Consider the following 19,009-nt stretch of genomic DNA (forward strand, 5'->3'; position numbering starts at 1 on the left):
GGCTCAGTTGGTTAAGTAGTCTGCCTTTGGCTCAGGTCATGATCCCAGGGCCCTCGGATCCAGCCCCACGGCCGGCTCCCTGCTCAGTGGAGAGCCTGCTTTTCTCTCTCTGCCCCTCCCCACTGCTCATGCACTCTTGCTCTATCTCAAATAAACGAATAAGATCTTAAAAAACAAACAAACAAGAAAGTATTCAGTAGAGGAAAAGGGTTAAGGATAAAGAAGAGGAAAGACAGAAGATGAGATAGGAAGAGACTAGATCTGAGTACAGCTAGCATGGATTAGGCAGAACAAGAGGAGGATCAGTATCTTCTAAGATGAAAGACAATGAAGATGAGTAAAGAAGTAGATAGGCTGATTAAGTAAGAGAACAGGACTTTGGGAGTTCACACCCATGCTTTCACTATTTCTTTTTGAGATAAAAGTTCAACTAAAAGTGGAGTGATAAAGAAATGGCATATACATCTGAGAACAGAAATAAAAGTCTGAGAGAAGGACAGTGAATGATGTACTAATACTGACAGCTCAAATGAAGTTCGAGATAATGCATTGGGCTAAGCCCCATCTAAAGAATTACTTGAAGTGAAGAAAGTCGTTGGTTGTTCTGCTCTCAGGTTGTGTTTAGAGGCATACCCAGTACAGTGGAAATACAAAGCATTTAGAAAATTGAGGGTACGAAGCAAGAAAGCAAAGGAACAAAAAAAGACAATGAGTTCCAGAATGGATCAAGAAGAAAATGAAGGAAAGGGCTAAAAAATACTAGGACCTAAGAGAGATTCCAATGACATTTATAGGAAATGGAGGGTAACAGAATGAGGGGAAATAGAACGAGAAATTTAATAAAATGGAAGGTATTGCAGCGCCTGGGTGGCTCAGGCTGGGTGTCCCAGGTCTTGATTTCGGCATGATCTCAGGAGTGTGAAAGTAGGCCCCATACTTAGCAGGAAGTCTGCTCCAGACACTCTCTACCTCTACAACCCCTGCAACTAAAATAAATAAATAAATAAATAAATCTTTTAAAAGGAAAAAAGAAGGTATCAAAAGAGAAAAAAAGAGAAGTATCTTTTTACTAGATCACATTTTATAATTTCTAAGTGTTTATACTATTATAAAATGAAATCTTAAATACATTCTTTTGGTAGGCATTATTAAAAAAATTAATCATGTAGAAAATATTAAAACTGACACTTACCACACATTGCAACAGACTTTGCCTCTTCAATAGATTGATGTTTGTCAGTTAAACGAGCTTTAGTTACTTTATGTTCATTTACCTCTTGTTCTAAACGTTGTTGTAATGATTTAAGCTTATAGTTTAAATCTATCTCTAAATTATTTTTTTCCTGTAAAATGAAAATGAGTTATGTAATACACTATGCAAAAGACATATTAAATCTTACATTATTTAATATTCTGTAAGAGATAATATATGAATCACATGGGCCTGAAATGTGATATCATATTTACTTAATATTTTTATTTAGGACATAATTTTATTTTTCATACTTTCTTGTATATTTCATATTATTTCTAATATCTTACTTTAAAAAACATGATAAGCACATACAAGTAAAGGCAAAATATCACCCCCACCACTCCCAGAAGAGTTGTGGTGGTGGTGATATTCAAGAGGGCTCAATGTTAGGATCAGAAATAAACAGGACAATTCTTTGGTTCATTAAAAAAATATTTGCTGCTACTTTAAAAAAATTTAAATTCAGATTTAAATCTACATTAATTTACATTAAATTAAGATTAAATTAAATCTACACCTAGATTTACATTGCCTTGACAAAAGGACAGGTCAAAACGTATCCCATTTGTTTGGGTGCATCTTCTACTCTTCCATCTTTCATCCTACATCCACATTTACATCAGGCTTAGATGTACTACTCTGATTATCACAAAACATGTCCAAAGGACAAAATAAGTGGTGCATTTTCTGATCATTTATCTGAGGATCTAGTAAACCTATATTTCAGGGAGGAATTGAAAAATGTGAGAGCCAGATCTGCATATTATCTATTTAATCCTTTTCTTAGCAAGGTAAGAACAGAGGATAACCAATGATATTTCTGATTAGTGAGAAAACTATAGACAAAGGGCAAACATATATGCTCTTTACTACTTTGCTAACTTTTACCATTAGAATGGAAAAAGCACACGTGTGTCTACCATACAGCTATCCTTTGTTTTCTTTTTTCATAAGGCTAGTAAGGTTCAGCACCTTCATCTTACCCAAGTACGAAAACATGGGAGAAAAATTCTACATGAAAAGATATTTCCAGGGGCGCCTGGGTGGCTCAGTGGGTTAAAGCCTCTGCCTTCAGCTCGGGTCATGATCCCAGGGTCCTGGGATCGAGCCCAGCATCGGGCTCTCTGCTCAGCAGGGAGCCTGCTTCCCTTCCTCTCTCTCTGCCTGCCTCTCTGCCTACTTGTGATCTCTGTCAAATAAAAAAAAAAAAAAAAAAAGAAAAGAAAAGAAAAGATATTTCCAAACCAAAGTAATTTGTGATGATCAGATAATATCAAACATCTAGTACTCTTCAAGGTTAAAAACAAACAAAAATAGCACAATAAAAAGCAGTAAACACACATACACCCCTACAAAACAACCACCAACTATAAAACGTTTTAGAAATGGAAGTTTATAAATATCAGGAATTAAGAAAGAAAGCTATTTTATAAAAATACATTATAACATCTGATAGTACACAGTATCTCATAATTGGCACATGTTAAATCGTTTACCTTTTCTGAGTGATTAAGCATGTCTTGAGCTTCTTTTCTTTCTCCTTCCACTCTTTCAAGATTATGTTTGAGATGCTTCACCTCCTCTTGTAAAGATGTAGTTCGAGCTATTAAGTGAGAAGAAAGTTCAAGTCACAAAGTCATCAAAAAAAGAGTTTGTTTTCTTTTTCAGCATGATCATTAAGACAAAAAAGCTTTAGGGGCACTTGGATGGCTCAGTTGGTTAAGCATTGGACTCTTGGCTTTGGCTCAGGTCATGATCTCAGGGTCAAGCCCAAACATGGGCTCCACACTTGGCACAGAGTCTGCTTGAGATTCCTCCCTGCTACCTTCCCCTAGAGCTCACGCATGCTCTCTCTCTAAAATAAGAAAGAAAAATCTTTTAAAAAAGGACAAAGTTTTTAAATTTCCTGATTAGGTAGAATTTATTAAAATTACTATTAAATTTTTAATTATCAAAATATTATATTTTTATTTAAAATTAATTTATTTGATGTTTTCTTGGTAATATATACAATAACTACATTATACAGTAATAAAAATGTTAAGGCTCATTGGAAATCATCCAGTATATATTCCTCATTTCACAAATGATCAAAGAGATGGAGCCTGAGCTTGGTCCAGAAATCAGACAGGAGTCCTTATTAAGTATTCTTTTCCATCATATTAAAAGTAAGACCCTTTAGTTAATTAAGGCACGTATTCAGTAGTCTTTATGTGCCAGACATTCTGAAAAGCCTTTAATTACTCTTAAGCTCAATGAAGCCATACTCTGTTTTTTATAGGAAATGAGATTTAAGGAATTCAAGTGCTCTAAACGACACTTGGTTTTAACCTACCACCTCAGGCTCATGCCATGCAATGATGGCAACTTAAATATTTAGTAACGCTCTTCATTAAAACATGCTTGAGGCATTACACGTTTTTAATGCATAAGTATTTAATAAATGCACAAATTTAACTAGATTTAACACAGAATCTAGTATTAATGAATATAATTATAAGTAAGAACCTATTTTCTTATTCTGTGATTCAAAGCAACCTAGGATTCAACAGGAAATGGATAAAGCACCCCCAAAAAACCAGGAAAAACCCTATATTGCTCTAAGTTCAGTGTTTAACTTGCTGGACCTGCCAAGATTTCAATGTACTCTACCTGCCTCTATATTTTAGTGTTTCTGAACTAGTTCTTTAATGAACAAATGACTATCACATCTTCGGCACCCGAATGCTTTGCTGGGCTAGTTCTAGGATTGAGAGAGCAATGAAACAAAGTTATTTACACACAAATTTACAGATAACACTGGCATTATGTTCATGTACAAGAAAGAAACACCTGCCAGTTTCTTTCAAATGACTGAGCAAAAAATAAAAATTATGTATGTGTTTGTATGGACAGAGAAAAAGCTAGGGTGGCAGTATGTTTAAATGTTGAAGTACTAGCAAAAAAATGCTTCCTTCAGTATTTAAAATAAATAATAGGCTTTAAGTATCTGTACAAAGATAGCAATTTCAGGTTAAACAGAATTTTTCATGTAGAATAAGATTAATATAAACCAACTCCTAAGAAGAAAAAGAAAAATATAGATGAAGAATCCTATACAGAATCCTAATAAGCTTATGAAAGACATATTAAATAGTTTATTTTCTTCATTTATTCTCTTTTTAAAAACATGCTAAGAAAATATAACCTGTGTAATCCATAAAAACAAAGAGGCCTCATACATAAAAATTATAAAAATATTGTGAAAGGAAGAAGAACCAAAATTTCAGGTATCATAACACAAACTGACTGAAACATTTAAGCTTCTAGAAGAGAACAGGGAGTACATTCACGATTTAATCAAACAATCCAACAGGTCACAATAAAGGTAAAAATACAAACTGGACTACATTAAAAAGAACAAAAGTAAGACCTCCTGTTCATAAGCAGACAGCATTTAAAAGTGAAAAGGCAAAACAAAGAGAGAGAGAAAACAACTATGATACATGTATTTGATAGAGGACTAATACCTAGTGCTCATAAAAAACAGTAAGAAAATGGCAAACTATCCAATTAAAAAAAAAGAGGCAAAAGACATGAACAGCACATCACAAACTATCAATAAACATGTAGAGCTGCTCAATTTTAGACACCAGGAAAATGCAAATTAACTCTTAAGGAAATACCATCACACCCCATTAGAATGGCTAAAACATCAATGCTGACAAACTCAGTGGGGAATAAATATTGTCTTTAATGAGGAAGTGGAGCAACTGGAACTGTGATACACTCCTGGTGAATGTAAACTGGGGTAGCTACTTTGATATATACAGGCATACTCGGAAATACTGTGGGTTGAGTTTTAGACCACAGCAATAAAGTGAATATCTCAATGAAGTCAACTGAATTAATTTTTTGGTTTCCTGGTGCATATAAAAGTTACACTTACACTAAACTCTATAGCCTATTAAGTGCACAATAGCATTATGCCTTAAAAATGTACATACCTTAATTTAAAAATACTTTTTGCTAAAAAATACTGACCATTATCTGAGCTTCCAGGAATCAATCTTTTTGCTGGGGGAGGGTTCTGCCTCCATGTTTTGGCTGCTGATCAGGGTGGTGGTTGCTAAGGTTTGGGGTGGCTGTGACAATTTCTTAAAATAAGACAACAATGAAGTTTGCCATATCGATTGACTCTTCCTTTCACGAATGACTTCTCTGTGGCATGAATGCTGTTTGACAGCATTTTACCCATAGAACTTCTTTCCAAACTGGAGTCAATCCTCTCAAAGCCAACCACCGCTTTTGTTTAGGAAAGATTCTAAATCCATTATCGTCATCTCAACAATCTTCACAGCATTTTCACCACACGTAGATCCCCTCTCAAGAAACCACTCTTTTTGCTCATCCATTAGAAGCAACTCTTCACCCATTCAAGTTTGATCATGAGCTTGCACACCCTCAGGCTCCACTTCTAATGCTGCTTCTCTTGCTATTTCCACCACATCTGCGGTGACTTCCTCCACTGAAGTCTAGAACCCCTCAAAGTCACCCGTGAGTGTTGGAATCAACTTCTGAATTTTTGGTAATGTTAATATTTTGACTTCTTCCCATGAATCATGAATGTTCCTAATGCCATCTAGAATGGTGAATCACTTCTAGAAGGTTTCCAATAGACTTTCCTCCGATCCATCAGAACAATTCTCTCTATGGCAGCTGTGGCTTTATGAAACATATTTCTTAAATCACAAGACTTGAAAGACAAAATTATCCTTTCATCCACGAGCTACAGAAGGAATGTTAAGTTAACAGGCATGAAAGCCACATTCATCTCTTTGTACACCACCATCAGAGCTCTTGGGTGACCAGGTGTATTGGCAATGAGCAGTAATATTTTGAAAGAAATCTTTTTTTCTGAGCAGTGGTTTCAGCAGTGGGATTAAAATATTCAATCACTTGTAAACAAACGTGGTGTCATCTAGGCTTTGTTGTTCCATTTCTAGAGCACAGGCAGAGTGGATTTAGCATAATTCTTCAGGGTCCTAGGATTTTCAGAATGCTCAACTTCAGAATGGCTTCAACTTAAAGTTACCAGCTGCATTAGTCCCTAAGAGGAGAGCCAGCCTGTCCTCTGAAGCTTTGAAGCCAGGCACTGACTTCTCCCCTGTAATTGTGAAAGGCCAAGATGGCATCTTCTTCTGATAGAAGAAGGCGATTTCATCCACATTGAAAATCTGTTGTTCGGTGTAGCCACCTTCAGTAATGATCTTAGCTAGATCTTCTGAATCACCTGCGGTTTGCTTCACCTTGCACTTTGATGTTTAAGGCAACCTCTGCCAGGTTCAGACCTTTCTCCTGCAGTTTCCTCACCTCCCTCAGCCCTCACAGATTTGGAGAGAAAGTTAGGCCTGGCTCTGGTTTGAGCTTTGGCTTAAGGGAATGTTATGGCTCCTTTGATCTTCTATCCAGACAACTCAAACTTTCTATCAGCACTAAGACTGTTTTGCTTTCTTATCATTCATGTGTTCCCTGAAGTAGCACTTTTAATTTCCTTTAAGAACTTTTCCTTTGCATTCATAATGTGGCTTACTGTTTGACACAAAGGCCTAGCTTTCAGCCTATTGTGGCTTTCATTTCTAGCTCTTGAGTTAGAGAGACACGCAACTCTTTCCTTCCCTTGAATACTGAAGCAGTTATTGTTGGTAACTGTTAACTGGCCTCATTTCAATATTGTTGTGCCTCAAAGAATAATGGCCCAAGAAGAGAGAGAGAGAGGCAGGAGAAAGGCTGGCAGGTAGAGCAGTCAGCACACACAGAACATTTATCAATTAAGTCTGTGATCTTTTATGGGTGTGGTACATGGCACCCCAAAACAATTACAATAGTAACACGCAAGATCACTGATCAGAGTTCATTTTAATATATGTAGTAATAATGAAAAAGTTGGAAATATTTCAAGAATTACCAAAATGTGACACACAGACATGAACAAATGATGTTGGAAAATAGTGCTAAAAGACTTCCTCAATGCAGGGCTGCTGTAAATTGCTCAATTTATTAGAAAAGGCAGTTATATCAAAGTGTTATAAAGCAAAGAGCAATAAAACACAGCACATCTATACTTGGAATATTTTTACTAAAACTAAACACATTCTATGACTCTGCCACTCCTAATTGTATACCAACAAAACGCACAGGTATGATAACCAAAAAACATGTACAAGAAAATTCCTATAAGTGCTATTCATAATAGCCCCCAAATGGAAATAACTGCAGTATACATGTTTTACCATAGAATAAATGATAAACTGCAGTGGTTATACCTAACAAATGGAATACCACACAGCAAGAAGACCAAACCATTGCCTATACAACAATACAGACAAATCTCATAAACACAGGGGTAATCAAATAAACCAGACACAAAAGAGTGTTTACTGTATGATTCTATTCATAAAAAGTTCAAAAACAAGCAATCACTAGTCTCAAGTGAGCATCAATAAAAATACTGCAATGGACTAACACATTTCAAATATATTAAAATCCAGGAGTTCATAAATATATTAAAAAATGTCACTGGGCATCTTTGGAGGAGAATCCTTTACTAAAAGGAAAGAATCATGTATTTAATCTTTCTTTTATAAGCTGTACCTCTATGTACTACATAAATGATGAGAAATGCTTATCTTTTTAGCAGTATTCCAGGTAACAAATGAATGAGGAATGATAAAAATTGGTCATCACAGCTGAAAACTCTTAAATAGACACAGGATCTAGGCAACAATCATTAATGGCTACTAATATCACAAAATAATACAGCCAGACTTTATCTGCCTCCTGGTGCTTAAATAATATTGCTTACAAGTATTCTTGCCAAAGCCCTAACTGAAATAGATCAAGTCTCCAGAAGTTCCAGCTTAGAGTACCAGAAGAGACAGAGTAACATGTTAACTGACAGCAATAGACAGAATCAGCAAAATTCAGAAGGAGATGTTCAATAAAATAAATTTTAACCCTTAATTTCTTCACATAACAGCAACAAACTACAAAGAATAAAAAAGGGAGGGGGAATCTATAGATAAAAGAAGCCTAAGGGACACATTAATGAAATGCAATGTGTAGACCTTGATAGGATCCAAATTCAAACAAAATAAATACAAGAACAGCAACAGATAATGGGACTGCTGGAGGAATGTGAGCACTGACCACCAGGTATGTTACCATACTGTCACTTTTTTTCCAGGTTTCATGATATTGTGGTTATTTTTTTCTTTAAGAATCTTTAAGGCATACTGAAATATTTATAAACTAAACAAAGTAATGTCTGAGATTTGCTTCAAAATAATTCAGTGTCAGAGGTTTGGGGTATAAAAAAAACAAGACCGACTGTTAGATGATTACTGAAGCTGGATGTTGAGTACACTGTCATTATAATATTCTCCTATGGTCTATGTCTGAAATATTCCAAATCACAAAGTTAAGAAACCGACTAAACAATAGTTTTTAAAAAATCTTTTTCAAATGGTTAATTTAAAAAATTTATTTTTTTTGCATTTCAATCTAAGAATCATTAACTACTAGATGAAGAGCTTATAATTTCATTTAAAATTTTTATTCCCTCATGATATTTTAATCTTTGTCCACTTGCTTTAAGCCTTGACATCCTAGACTTTTGGAATCCAGCTTCTGTCTGCTACAGCAGCCTTTCTGAAATACGAGTCCAGGTGTTGGTAAACTTCAGGCCCTCAAGCTGTTTTTCTATAGACATGAAGCTAAGAATGCTTTTTCATTTTTAAAGGGTTGTAAAAGGTAAAAAAGAAGAATATATAACAGAGATACATATGTGGCCTACAAAGCCTAAAACAGTTACTAATCAATTGTGTTTTAGGAGTCATTTCCCATACATACAAAGAAGCTTCTGCCTACTATGTATACATGGAAGACATTCAACTAAGAAATAATCATGACCTTGTCAGAAGCCCAACATCAAACTATGAGAAATTAAAAAAAAAAAAAAACTATGAGAAATTTATACCTGAGGGACCTGAAATTCCTTATGAACTATAAAGAATTAATATAGAAACTAAGTTCTTTTTTTACTATGATGTATCTTTGTATATATATTGAACCTCATGTAAATTGTGTGCATTTTTAAATGCATATGAGCTCTGAGTCACATTTAAATTAAAAACTAAACTGAAGTTTAGGGAGCACTGAAAAAGGATAAACATCAACAATAAAGCATGCTATAAACTTTCCTTAACTTCACCAACATCTAAAAATTAGATTCAGTTAAAACCACTGTTGATAAACGTATGGATCATGGTCTCTTCCTTGAAAGCAAAGGTACTTCAAAGTTCAGTCATACCCAAAAGATCACAGACTTAAAGAATTTTAAAACTGGAATGATATCTGAGTCACCTATTCTAATTTCTCTGGTTTGTAGATACAGAAGGCAGGTGAAGTGACTTTTACACAGGTAGTAAGTTGTATATAAAACAGCCTGGAGGGGCACCTGGGTGGTGCAGTTAGTTGAAGGTCCGATTCTTGGTTTCCACTGGGGTCATGATCAGGGTCTCAGGATCCAGCCCTGCCTCAGGCTCCGTGGTCAGTGTGGAGTCTGTATGAGTCTGTTTGGGATACTCTCTCCCACTGATGCCCCCTCCCCGCCCCTACACCCTCTTTCTCAAATAAATCAATCTTAAAAAGAAAAAGAAAAGCCTAGAGAAGCAATTTAGGCAAGTCAAGTATGAAGCTTTTAAAATACATATATGAGGTTACTTTCTCAGTTTTATATTCAGATCTATTTTAAGCCTAGTCCCTGAGAAATAAGATTGCACAACACTCAGCTAAAAACCAAAGGGAGATCCTAATTTCCGTTTCCATAGTCACAAAAACTGACCCTAACCTCTCTCCACAGAATTATAGCTAATATCAAGCCCCAAGAGACCCCGAACTATGTTCCCATCCTGTGACTAAGGTTAAAAGGACTACCCCTCCCCCAAATTTCCCCTGAGCCATCTGGCAACTTCCCTGCATATCTGTTTTGATTAGGTAGTATGGATGCTGTTGCTAATAGGAATAGAAAAATATGTGAGAAGTTGGTAGAGGCAGGGATCTTTTTGAAAATGAATTCATGGGGCGCCTGGGTGCCTCAGTGGGTTAAAGCCTCTGCCTTCAGCTCAGGTCATGATCTCAGGATCCTGGGATCAAGCCCCACATCGGACTCTCTGCTCAGCTGGGAGCCTGCTTCCTCCTCTCTCTCTCTAACTACTTGTGATCTCTGTCTGTCAAATAAATAAATAAAATCTTTAAAAAAAAAAAAAAAGAAAAAGAAAATGAATTCATTATATTACCATTACCAAAACTGTTCCTTTACTATTAGTTACATTCAATCTTTTTCCTTTTAGATTCATAAAGACTGCTGATATTTGTAGTCGTAACCTTCCCAAGAACCTAATCCTTTATTCTTAGTGGGATTCTGTTTCTGTAATTGAGTTTCTATTTCTGCCAACAATGCTCAAGGAATTCCCAGGTTTTAATAGTGATAATCTTCTCTCTGGATTAGTCCCACTTTGAGTAAGGCTTTTGTGAATTAGGTACGTTTTAAAATTAAGTTCTTGGTAATCCAGCTGTAAAATTGGAAATACCACATTACTGACCTCACAGGGGTGCCTGTCACAGTGAAGAAATTATAGTATGACAGAAAAGTAAGCATTATCCTGAAAGAGAGAGAAACCACTTCAAGATCGCCTTTTTTTTTTTTCTGGAGAGAGAGGGCATGTGAATCTCAAGCAGGCTCTAGGCCCAGCGCAGAGCCCAACACAGGGATGGATCTCATGTCCCTGAGATCATGACCTGTGCCAAAATCGAGTCAGATGCTTAACCAGCTGAGACACCCAGGTGCCCAAGATCATTTTCTTGGAGAATAATATGATCAAAACTATGTTACTTTATACTTAAAAATGATTAATATGGTAAATGTTTTAGCCACAATTAAAAATAAACATTTAAAAACTATCTTCCGTTGATAAAATGTGGCATTCACAGAGTGGAATATTATTCATCCTTAAAATGGAAGAAAAATTCTTCTCTTTTAAATTTGAATTTTTTAAACTGAAGTATAATTACAGTATTATAATAGTTCCTGGTATACAATACAATGATTCTAACAATTCAATACATTACTCGGTGCTCATTGGTTAAGTGTGCTCTTAATCCCCCTTCACCACCTATGTCACCCACATCCTTCTAGCAACCACCAGTTTGTTCTCTGTATCTAAGTGCCTATTTTTTGTCTTTTTTGTTTGTTCTTTTGTTTCTTAAATTCCACTTATGAGTGAAATCAAATGGTATTTGTCGTTCTCTGACTTAATTCAATTAGCATTATACCCTCCTTTTTTATGGCTGAATAATTATTCCATTGTGCATATATATACATATATATACATATACATATACACACACACACCACATCTTCTATATCCATTCATCTATGGAGGGACACTTGGGTTACACTTCCCTATCTTGGCTACTGTAAATGTGGCACTAAACATAGGGGCACATGTATCTTTTTCAAATTAGTGTTTTTGTATTTTATGGGTAAATAACCAGTAGTGGATTACTGGGTCATGTAATAATTCTGTATTTTTTTTTCTTTTTTTTAAAGACTTATTTATTTTAGAAAAAGAGAGTAAGCACGGGGAGGCAGAGGGGTAGAGGGAGCCAGAGAGAAAATATCCCCAGCAGACTCTCCACTGAGTGCAGAGCCTGACACTGGCTCAATCCCCAGGACCCTGAGATTATGACCTGAGTCAAATCAAGAGCTGGATGCTTAACTGACTGAGCCACCCAGGTGCCCCTAGTAATTCTATTTTTAATTTTTGAGAAACCTCCACAGTTTTCCACAGTGGCTGCACCAATGTGCATTCCCACCAAAGGTGGGAGAGGCACAGGAGGGATCCTTTTTCTCCATATCTAAAAAAGAAGAAAATTCTGATACATGTTACAACATGGATAAATCTTGAAAATATTACACTAAGACGAAAAACACAGATACAAAAGGATAAATATTGTATGACTCCTCTTTTATGAGACAGTCAAATTAATAGAGTAGAATGGTGGTTACCAGGGGCTGGAAGAAGGGAGAATGGGGAGTTATGATTTAATGGGCATAGAGTTTTAGTTTGGGATGATAAAAAGGTTCTGGAGATGTAGAGTAGTGATGGTTGCACAAAAATGTGACTGGACTTTATGCCACTGAACTGTACACTTAAAAATGGTTAAAACAGTAAATTTTATGTTATGTATATTTTACCATAATAAGAAAAAATATTACCTTGAAGGTCTCCGATCATCTCAGAATCATGACCTCTGTCTCTTCGTTCAGCTTCTAATACAGCTTGCAGCTGGTAATAGTCCTTGTCCGTCTGTGTCTTGGAATTCTCTAAAATTCTATTTCTCTCCTGCAATTCTCTGTTTAGGGACTCTAGCTGACTAACTGACTTACTCATCTCTGTGTGACTCTTCCTTAATCTGACAGCTGTGTCTGATTCTGTCCTAAGTAAGTCATTGGCTTCTTCTAGCTATTGGGGAAAAGAAAAAAAAAAAAAAGAGCAAGAGAATAGGTTTTTGACCAAAATACCAACTTATTTTAATTAATCATAATTTTAAAAAATCTTATTCCAAAAACTCACCTGCTTTTGTAATTGTGCCAGCTTCTCATTAGCAAGCTGTGAATTTTGACTGACTTTCTTTAAGTCTTCCAACTGATCCTTTAATGTAGAAACTAGAAAATGAAGGAAAAAATTTAGAAATTAGAAAGTTGTCGCAGAGGAAACATATAAATCCCTTTAAAAAAGTGAAATTGAGTCTTAGGCCATAGTCAGTTATATTAGGCCCACTCCCAAAGCCAACTTTCATCATGCAAGTATTTATACTTAAATTCAACAATAGCGAATGTAACAGATTTGTTTGCAGTGTTGTAATATTACAATTTTTTTAATACCTTAATAAAGTCAATCTATTAGTGAAGCGTTATAAACCTAGCTCTATTATTTATTTTTGAATAGCACAAATCTTTGAATAGTTCAATATCTGAAAAATGGGTCAAAATTCAAAAGGTACCAAATGGTCTGTGGTGTAGAATAAGCCTTCCCCCCTCCATGGTCTCAGTCTCTCTACCTGTCCTCCTACGCAACAATTATTACTTAATTCTTACATACTCTTCCTAAGACAGTGTCTATACCCTAAAACATAAAAACACAAACATTAATATGTTTTCGCATGCATTTCTATACACCCATTCAAGCATATCTAAATAAGTTTTTAAAAAAAAGATTTTATTTATTTATTTGACAGAAAGAGAGAGATCACAAGTAGGCAGAGAGAGAGGGGGAAGCAGGCTCCCTGCTGAGCAGAAAGCCCGATGCGGGGCTGCATCCCAGAACCCAGAGATCATGACCTGAGCCGAAGGCAGAGGCTTAACCCACTGCGCCACCCAGGCACCCTCTAAATAAGCACTCATGTTTTAAACAATCTTTACTATTTTTTTCACTTAAAGCTACATCTTAGACATAATGCTATAAATATCTTGTTTATGTATCAGCATTATGTGTGCACAAGTGCATACATAAATAAATTCCTAGAAATGAAATTACTGGATCAAAGGGTGTAGAAGCAAAAGCTATTTTAAATGTATTTCTTTTTTTTTTTTTTTTTAATTTATTTGACAGACAGAGATCACAAGTAGGCAGAGAGGCAGGCAGAGAGAGAGAGGGAAGCAGGCTCTCCGCTGAGCAGAGAGCCCGATGCGGGGCTCGATCCCAGGACCCTGAGATCATGACCTGAGCCGAAGGCAGAGGCTTTAACCCACTGAGCCACCCAGGCGCCCCTTAAATGTATTTCTAATACTAATATGAAAACACATGAAATTTTAGTTAATGGTTCTCAAATGGCTGCTTGTTAGACAGAAGTACCTGGAGAGCTTATACAAGAAACCAAGGCCCAGGCCACATATCTAGATCAACTAAATTAGAATTTCTGGAGCTTAGGCATCAGTAGTCTTTAAAGCTTCCCAAGAGATTCCAATATGCACACAAGGATGAAAATCACTCTTCTAGCTAAAACATTATTACTGACTTTGATATGTTATACATTTATCTTGGGACACGGGTAATTAGTTCATGAGGTGTCTTAGGATTGTGGCTTCAAAAATATATCATAGGCCCTAAATTTAAGACAACCTCATGACAAAGACTTCAAGGACAGTGTTAGAAATTCCAGGGCTTTTCAAAAGTAGTAACAATTTACCTTCATTTTCTACATTCCTCCTTTTCTCATTTTCCTGTTCTGCTTTTCTCTGGTACTCATTAATTCTATGCTGTAGCAACATTTTCTCCTTCTCAATCTGAGAAACTGTAGATTCTAGGTTTCTTCTTTGATTCCCCTGAAAACATAAGGATACAAGTCACCACTGCAAATTAAACTCTTTATTTAGAGGAATACTGTGTTCTTTAAAAATAAAACACACAAAGACTTGAGATGGATTTTTTTTGTTTCAAAATCAGAAAATATCTGCTAATGACAACTTTCTAAGAACAGAATTAGCTAGCCTTATAAGAGATAGAACCCCCTTTTCAAACCAGATATGGAAATTTTTCAGATTTTTAAATCCATAATATAAAAATGAATCTTATCAGAGAGCTGCTTTATTAGTTTAAGATGACCAGAGAGCATTGTATTACCAATATTTTGGTTGATTTATAATCCTAAATTAAAGACATTAGGTATGAAAGATAATAATTACACATTTGATAATTAAATGGTGTAGAACTCAAATGGTACCAGAGCTAGTGTGTCTCCCTTAATCCTCTTCCTGTCTCAACAATTTACCTTTTCTAAGATGTTCTATGTATCTACATAGTAATGGATATTAAAAAACAATGAAGGAAATACTTATTTTAGAAAAAGAAACCACAAGAGAGGGGAGGGTTAAAGGAAAAAAAAAATACCCAAACCATCACAACTTAAAAATGTATATTGTTTCTGAGTTACCATTTCCAGCATTTCTTACTTTTGATGCTTCATTTTTATCTTTAAGACTCCACACTGGGGAAACTTCCTTTCTTGTGTTTTTTCTGGGCTTTCCCATCATCAAACAAAACTTATATTTTAAGTAAAATGCTGTTAGATTTAGTAAAATTTGAGAAGATCATCCAAGGTCTTTCCAATTCGAAGATTTTATCATTTTAACTTAAATTTTTTCATTTTTAAAGTTTGAAATAATTATACATTTCAGAAGGTTGCAAAAATAGTACTGAGAGGTTTCATGAACACTTCATGAAACTCATGAAATTCTAGTTTCATTCCCCTAACATAGATTTTATGTAACAACAGTACAGTAACAGATCAGGAAATTGATACTCATTTAAAGTGTGTGTAGTTCTACGTTATTCTAGCTCATGTGTAGATTCACGTAACCACCACACCAGTCAAGACAGAGAACTGTTCCATCAGCAAAACCAACTCCTTCTAGCTAGCCACTACTTATAGCTGCACACATCACCCTTCTCCCACCACCCATATCCCTGGCAACCAATAACAGGTCCTCCATCTGTATTAATTTTGTCATTTTTTGAGAATGTTGTATTAACAGAATCATACAGTATGGACTTTTTGGGACTGGCTTTTTACAGTGAATATAATGCCCATGAGATCCATCCAGGTTGTATGTTATCAATAGTTCATGCCTTTTTGTTGCTGAGTAGTACTCCATGATATAGATACATCAAAGTTGGTTCGACCATTCACCTATGGTAGGACATTTTGATTATTTCTAATTTTTGGCTATTAACAAATAAGGCTACTATGAACAAGAGTACACAGGTTTTTTGTGGATATAAGTTTTCAACTTTTCTGGGATAAATGCCCAAAAGTGCAATTGCTGGGTCACCTGGTAGTTGCATGTTTAGTATTTTAGGAAACTGCCAAAGTATTTTCCAGATTGACTGTACAACTTTACATTCCCATCTATAATGTATGAATGAACCAGTTTTCCTATATTCTTGCCAGTTTTAGTACTGATACTATTTTTTATTCTACTTGTTCTAATGATTATAAAATGATATCTCATGGTAGTTTTATTTGCATTTCCCTCATGGTTAATGATGTTAAGCATCTTTTCATGTGTTTGTTACCTACTCTGAGGAAAGATACATGTCTTCTGCCAATTTTCAAATGGGATATTTATTTATTTACTGTTAAGCTTTAGAGTTCTTTAAATATTCTACAGATTCCTTTTTGAGATACGAAGTTTCCAATCTATATCTTGTCACTTCATCTTCTTATCATGGTCTTTCACAGAACAAATCCTGATGAAGTCCAATTTGTTGAATTACTATTCTTATGTGAATCATGTTTGTGGTGTCATGTCTAAGAACTTTTCACCAAGCTGTAAGTCCCAAGGATTTTCACTTTTTTTTCCTAAAAGTTTTATGTTCACCTTTAAATATATGACCCATTTTGAGTTAATTTTTACATAAAATATGAGACTTAAGTTGAAGTTCATATCTTGGTCAATGGATATCCAATTGCTCCCGTACCACTTATTAAAAATTGCTTTTGAACCTTTGTAAAAAGTCAGTAGGCTGTAAACAAGGGATATTGATGTGTGGTTATCTCTGTAGTACTCTCTTGGCTAGATTTAGTTATCTGGGTAATTCTAGTTTCATAAAACTCACTGGGGAGTGTTCCCTTCTTTTATATATCTGGGAAGAGATAGTGTAGAATTGGTACTAATTCTCCTTAAAACATTTGGTAGATCTCTCTAGTAAAACCACCTGGTCCTGGAGATTACTTTTTGGGAAACTTTTATTTTTATTTTTTTTAAAGACTTATTTGAAAGAGAGAGAGATAGCATGCATGTCTGTGACCTAGTTGGGGGAGAGGCAGAGGAGAGGATCTTCAAGCAGATTCTCCACTGAACATGGAGCCTCCTGGGGAGCTCAATCCCACAACCCATGAGATCGTCATGACGTAAGCCAAAACCAAGAGTCAGATGCTTAACCAACTGACCCACCCAGGAATCCCTAACTTTTGGGAAACTTTTAAATTATGAATTCATGATAGTTATATAGGGCTATTCAAATAATCTATTTCACATTGTGTGAGTTGTGGTAGTTTGTACTTTTGCAGTCAAATGCTCTACCACTGAGCTATACCCCCTAGTTTGTACTTTTGGAGGAACTAGTCCAGTTTACCTAAATTTCACACTTATATGTTTAGGATTATTTGTAGTATTCCTTTATAATCCTTTTGATTATCTGTAGGGAGTCTAGTGATATGCCTGCCCTGTTTTATTCCTGATACTGATCATTTGTGTCCTCTTTTTCCTCTATCAATCTTTGTAGAGGTCTGTCAATTTTCCAAACAGCTGGCTTTTTGTTTTCATGGATTTTCCCTACTGTTTTTATTTTCAATTCCATTGGTCTCTGCTCTTATCTGTATTTCCCCTTCTGTCTAGCTTTGGGTTTATTTTGCTCTTCTAGATTCTTGAGGTAGAAGCTTTGACGACTGATTTTGAGATTTTTTCATCTTTTTTAATGTGTGCCTTTAGTGTATAAGTTTCCCTTAGGCACTATGTCAGCTGCATCCCACAACTTTTGATATTTTATTTTCATTGTTCAAGTATTTTTTTAAAGATGAAGAACAGTAACTTATTTTATTATTGAGGTATAGTTAACACACAATGTTATGTTAGTTTCAGGTGTACAACACAGTAATTTGACAGTTCTCAATGTACATGTAGTCACCATATAACATTATTACAATATACCTGGCTATATTCCCTATGTCATACATTTTATCTTCATGACTTATTTATTTTATAACTGGAAGTTTGTACCTCTTAATCCTCTTCACCTACTACATCACCCATATCCCAAAAACCTTCAGTTTGTTCTCTGTATTTAAGAGTCTGTTTTTTGTTTTCTCGTTTCTATATATAAATGAAATTATATAGTCTCTTTCTCTGTCTGCCTTATTTCACTAAGCATAAAACCCTCTTGGACCATCTATGTTGTTGCAAATGACAAGATTTCATTCTTTCTTACAAGCTATAACTCTTCAACATAACTTTTATGAGGGGGCACCTGGGTGACTCAGTCTGCTTCTCTCCCTTTCCCTCAGCCCTTCCTCCTGCTTGTGCTTTCTCTCTCAAATAAATAAATCTTAAAAAAAAAAACCAACAACAAATAAACATCAACTTTATGAGACATAATTAACATTCCAACATATTCTTCCATTCCCGTTAAGACTTACTCTTTGATCTATGGATTATTTAGAACTGTGTTGTTTAGTTTCCATATGTTTGCAGATTTGCCCAATATCTGTTAGTCATTCTAGTTTGATCACATTTTGGTCAGAGAACACACTCTATGATTTTAATTTTTTTAATTTGTAGAAGTTTGTTCAGGATATGGTCTATGTTGGTATGTATTGAGTGTTTGAAAAGAATGTATATTTTGCTGTTGTTGGGTACAAGATTCTAGAACTGTTAAAAAGATCTTGTTGGCTGATGGTGTGGTTGAGTTCTCCTGTACATGGATTTTCTGTCTATCGAGTGATACTGGAGTCTCCAACATAATTGTGGATTTGTCTATCTTTTCAGTTTTATCAGCTTTTATTTCACATATTTTATAGCTCTGTTATTTGGTGGATACAAATTTATGAATGCTATGCCTTCTTAGTAGATTGATCTTAACTTAAATCTAG

The 19,009-nt window shown here is 35.3% G+C and overlaps 1 protein-coding gene across 2 annotated transcripts in view; it reads right to left on the minus strand.

The window, feature by feature from the left end:
• The window catches only part of LOC111142435 (Rho associated coiled-coil containing protein kinase 1), a 159,261-nt gene that overhangs the window by 47,390 nt on the left and 92,862 nt on the right, over window positions 1-19,009 (minus strand). For both annotated transcript variants that reach the window (XM_022495564.1, XM_022495563.1), the window contains exons 14-18: window positions 14,549-14,684; window positions 12,934-13,025; window positions 12,576-12,822; window positions 2,752-2,858; window positions 1,193-1,343 (exon numbers count right to left, since the gene is read on the minus strand). In XM_022495564.1, coding sequence (XP_022351272.1) covers window positions 1,193-1,343; window positions 2,752-2,858; window positions 12,576-12,822; window positions 12,934-13,025; window positions 14,549-14,684 — 733 coding nt within the window. The remainder of the gene's footprint in view (window positions 1-1,192; window positions 1,344-2,751; window positions 2,859-12,575; window positions 12,823-12,933; window positions 13,026-14,548; window positions 14,685-19,009) is intronic.

This window comes from Enhydra lutris, unplaced genomic scaffold (genome assembly GCF_002288905.1).
Source record: "Enhydra lutris kenyoni isolate GAN:26980312 unplaced genomic scaffold, ASM228890v2 scaffoldscaffold8, whole genome shotgun sequence".
Taxonomy (NCBI): Eukaryota; Metazoa; Chordata; class Mammalia; order Carnivora; family Mustelidae; genus Enhydra; species Enhydra lutris.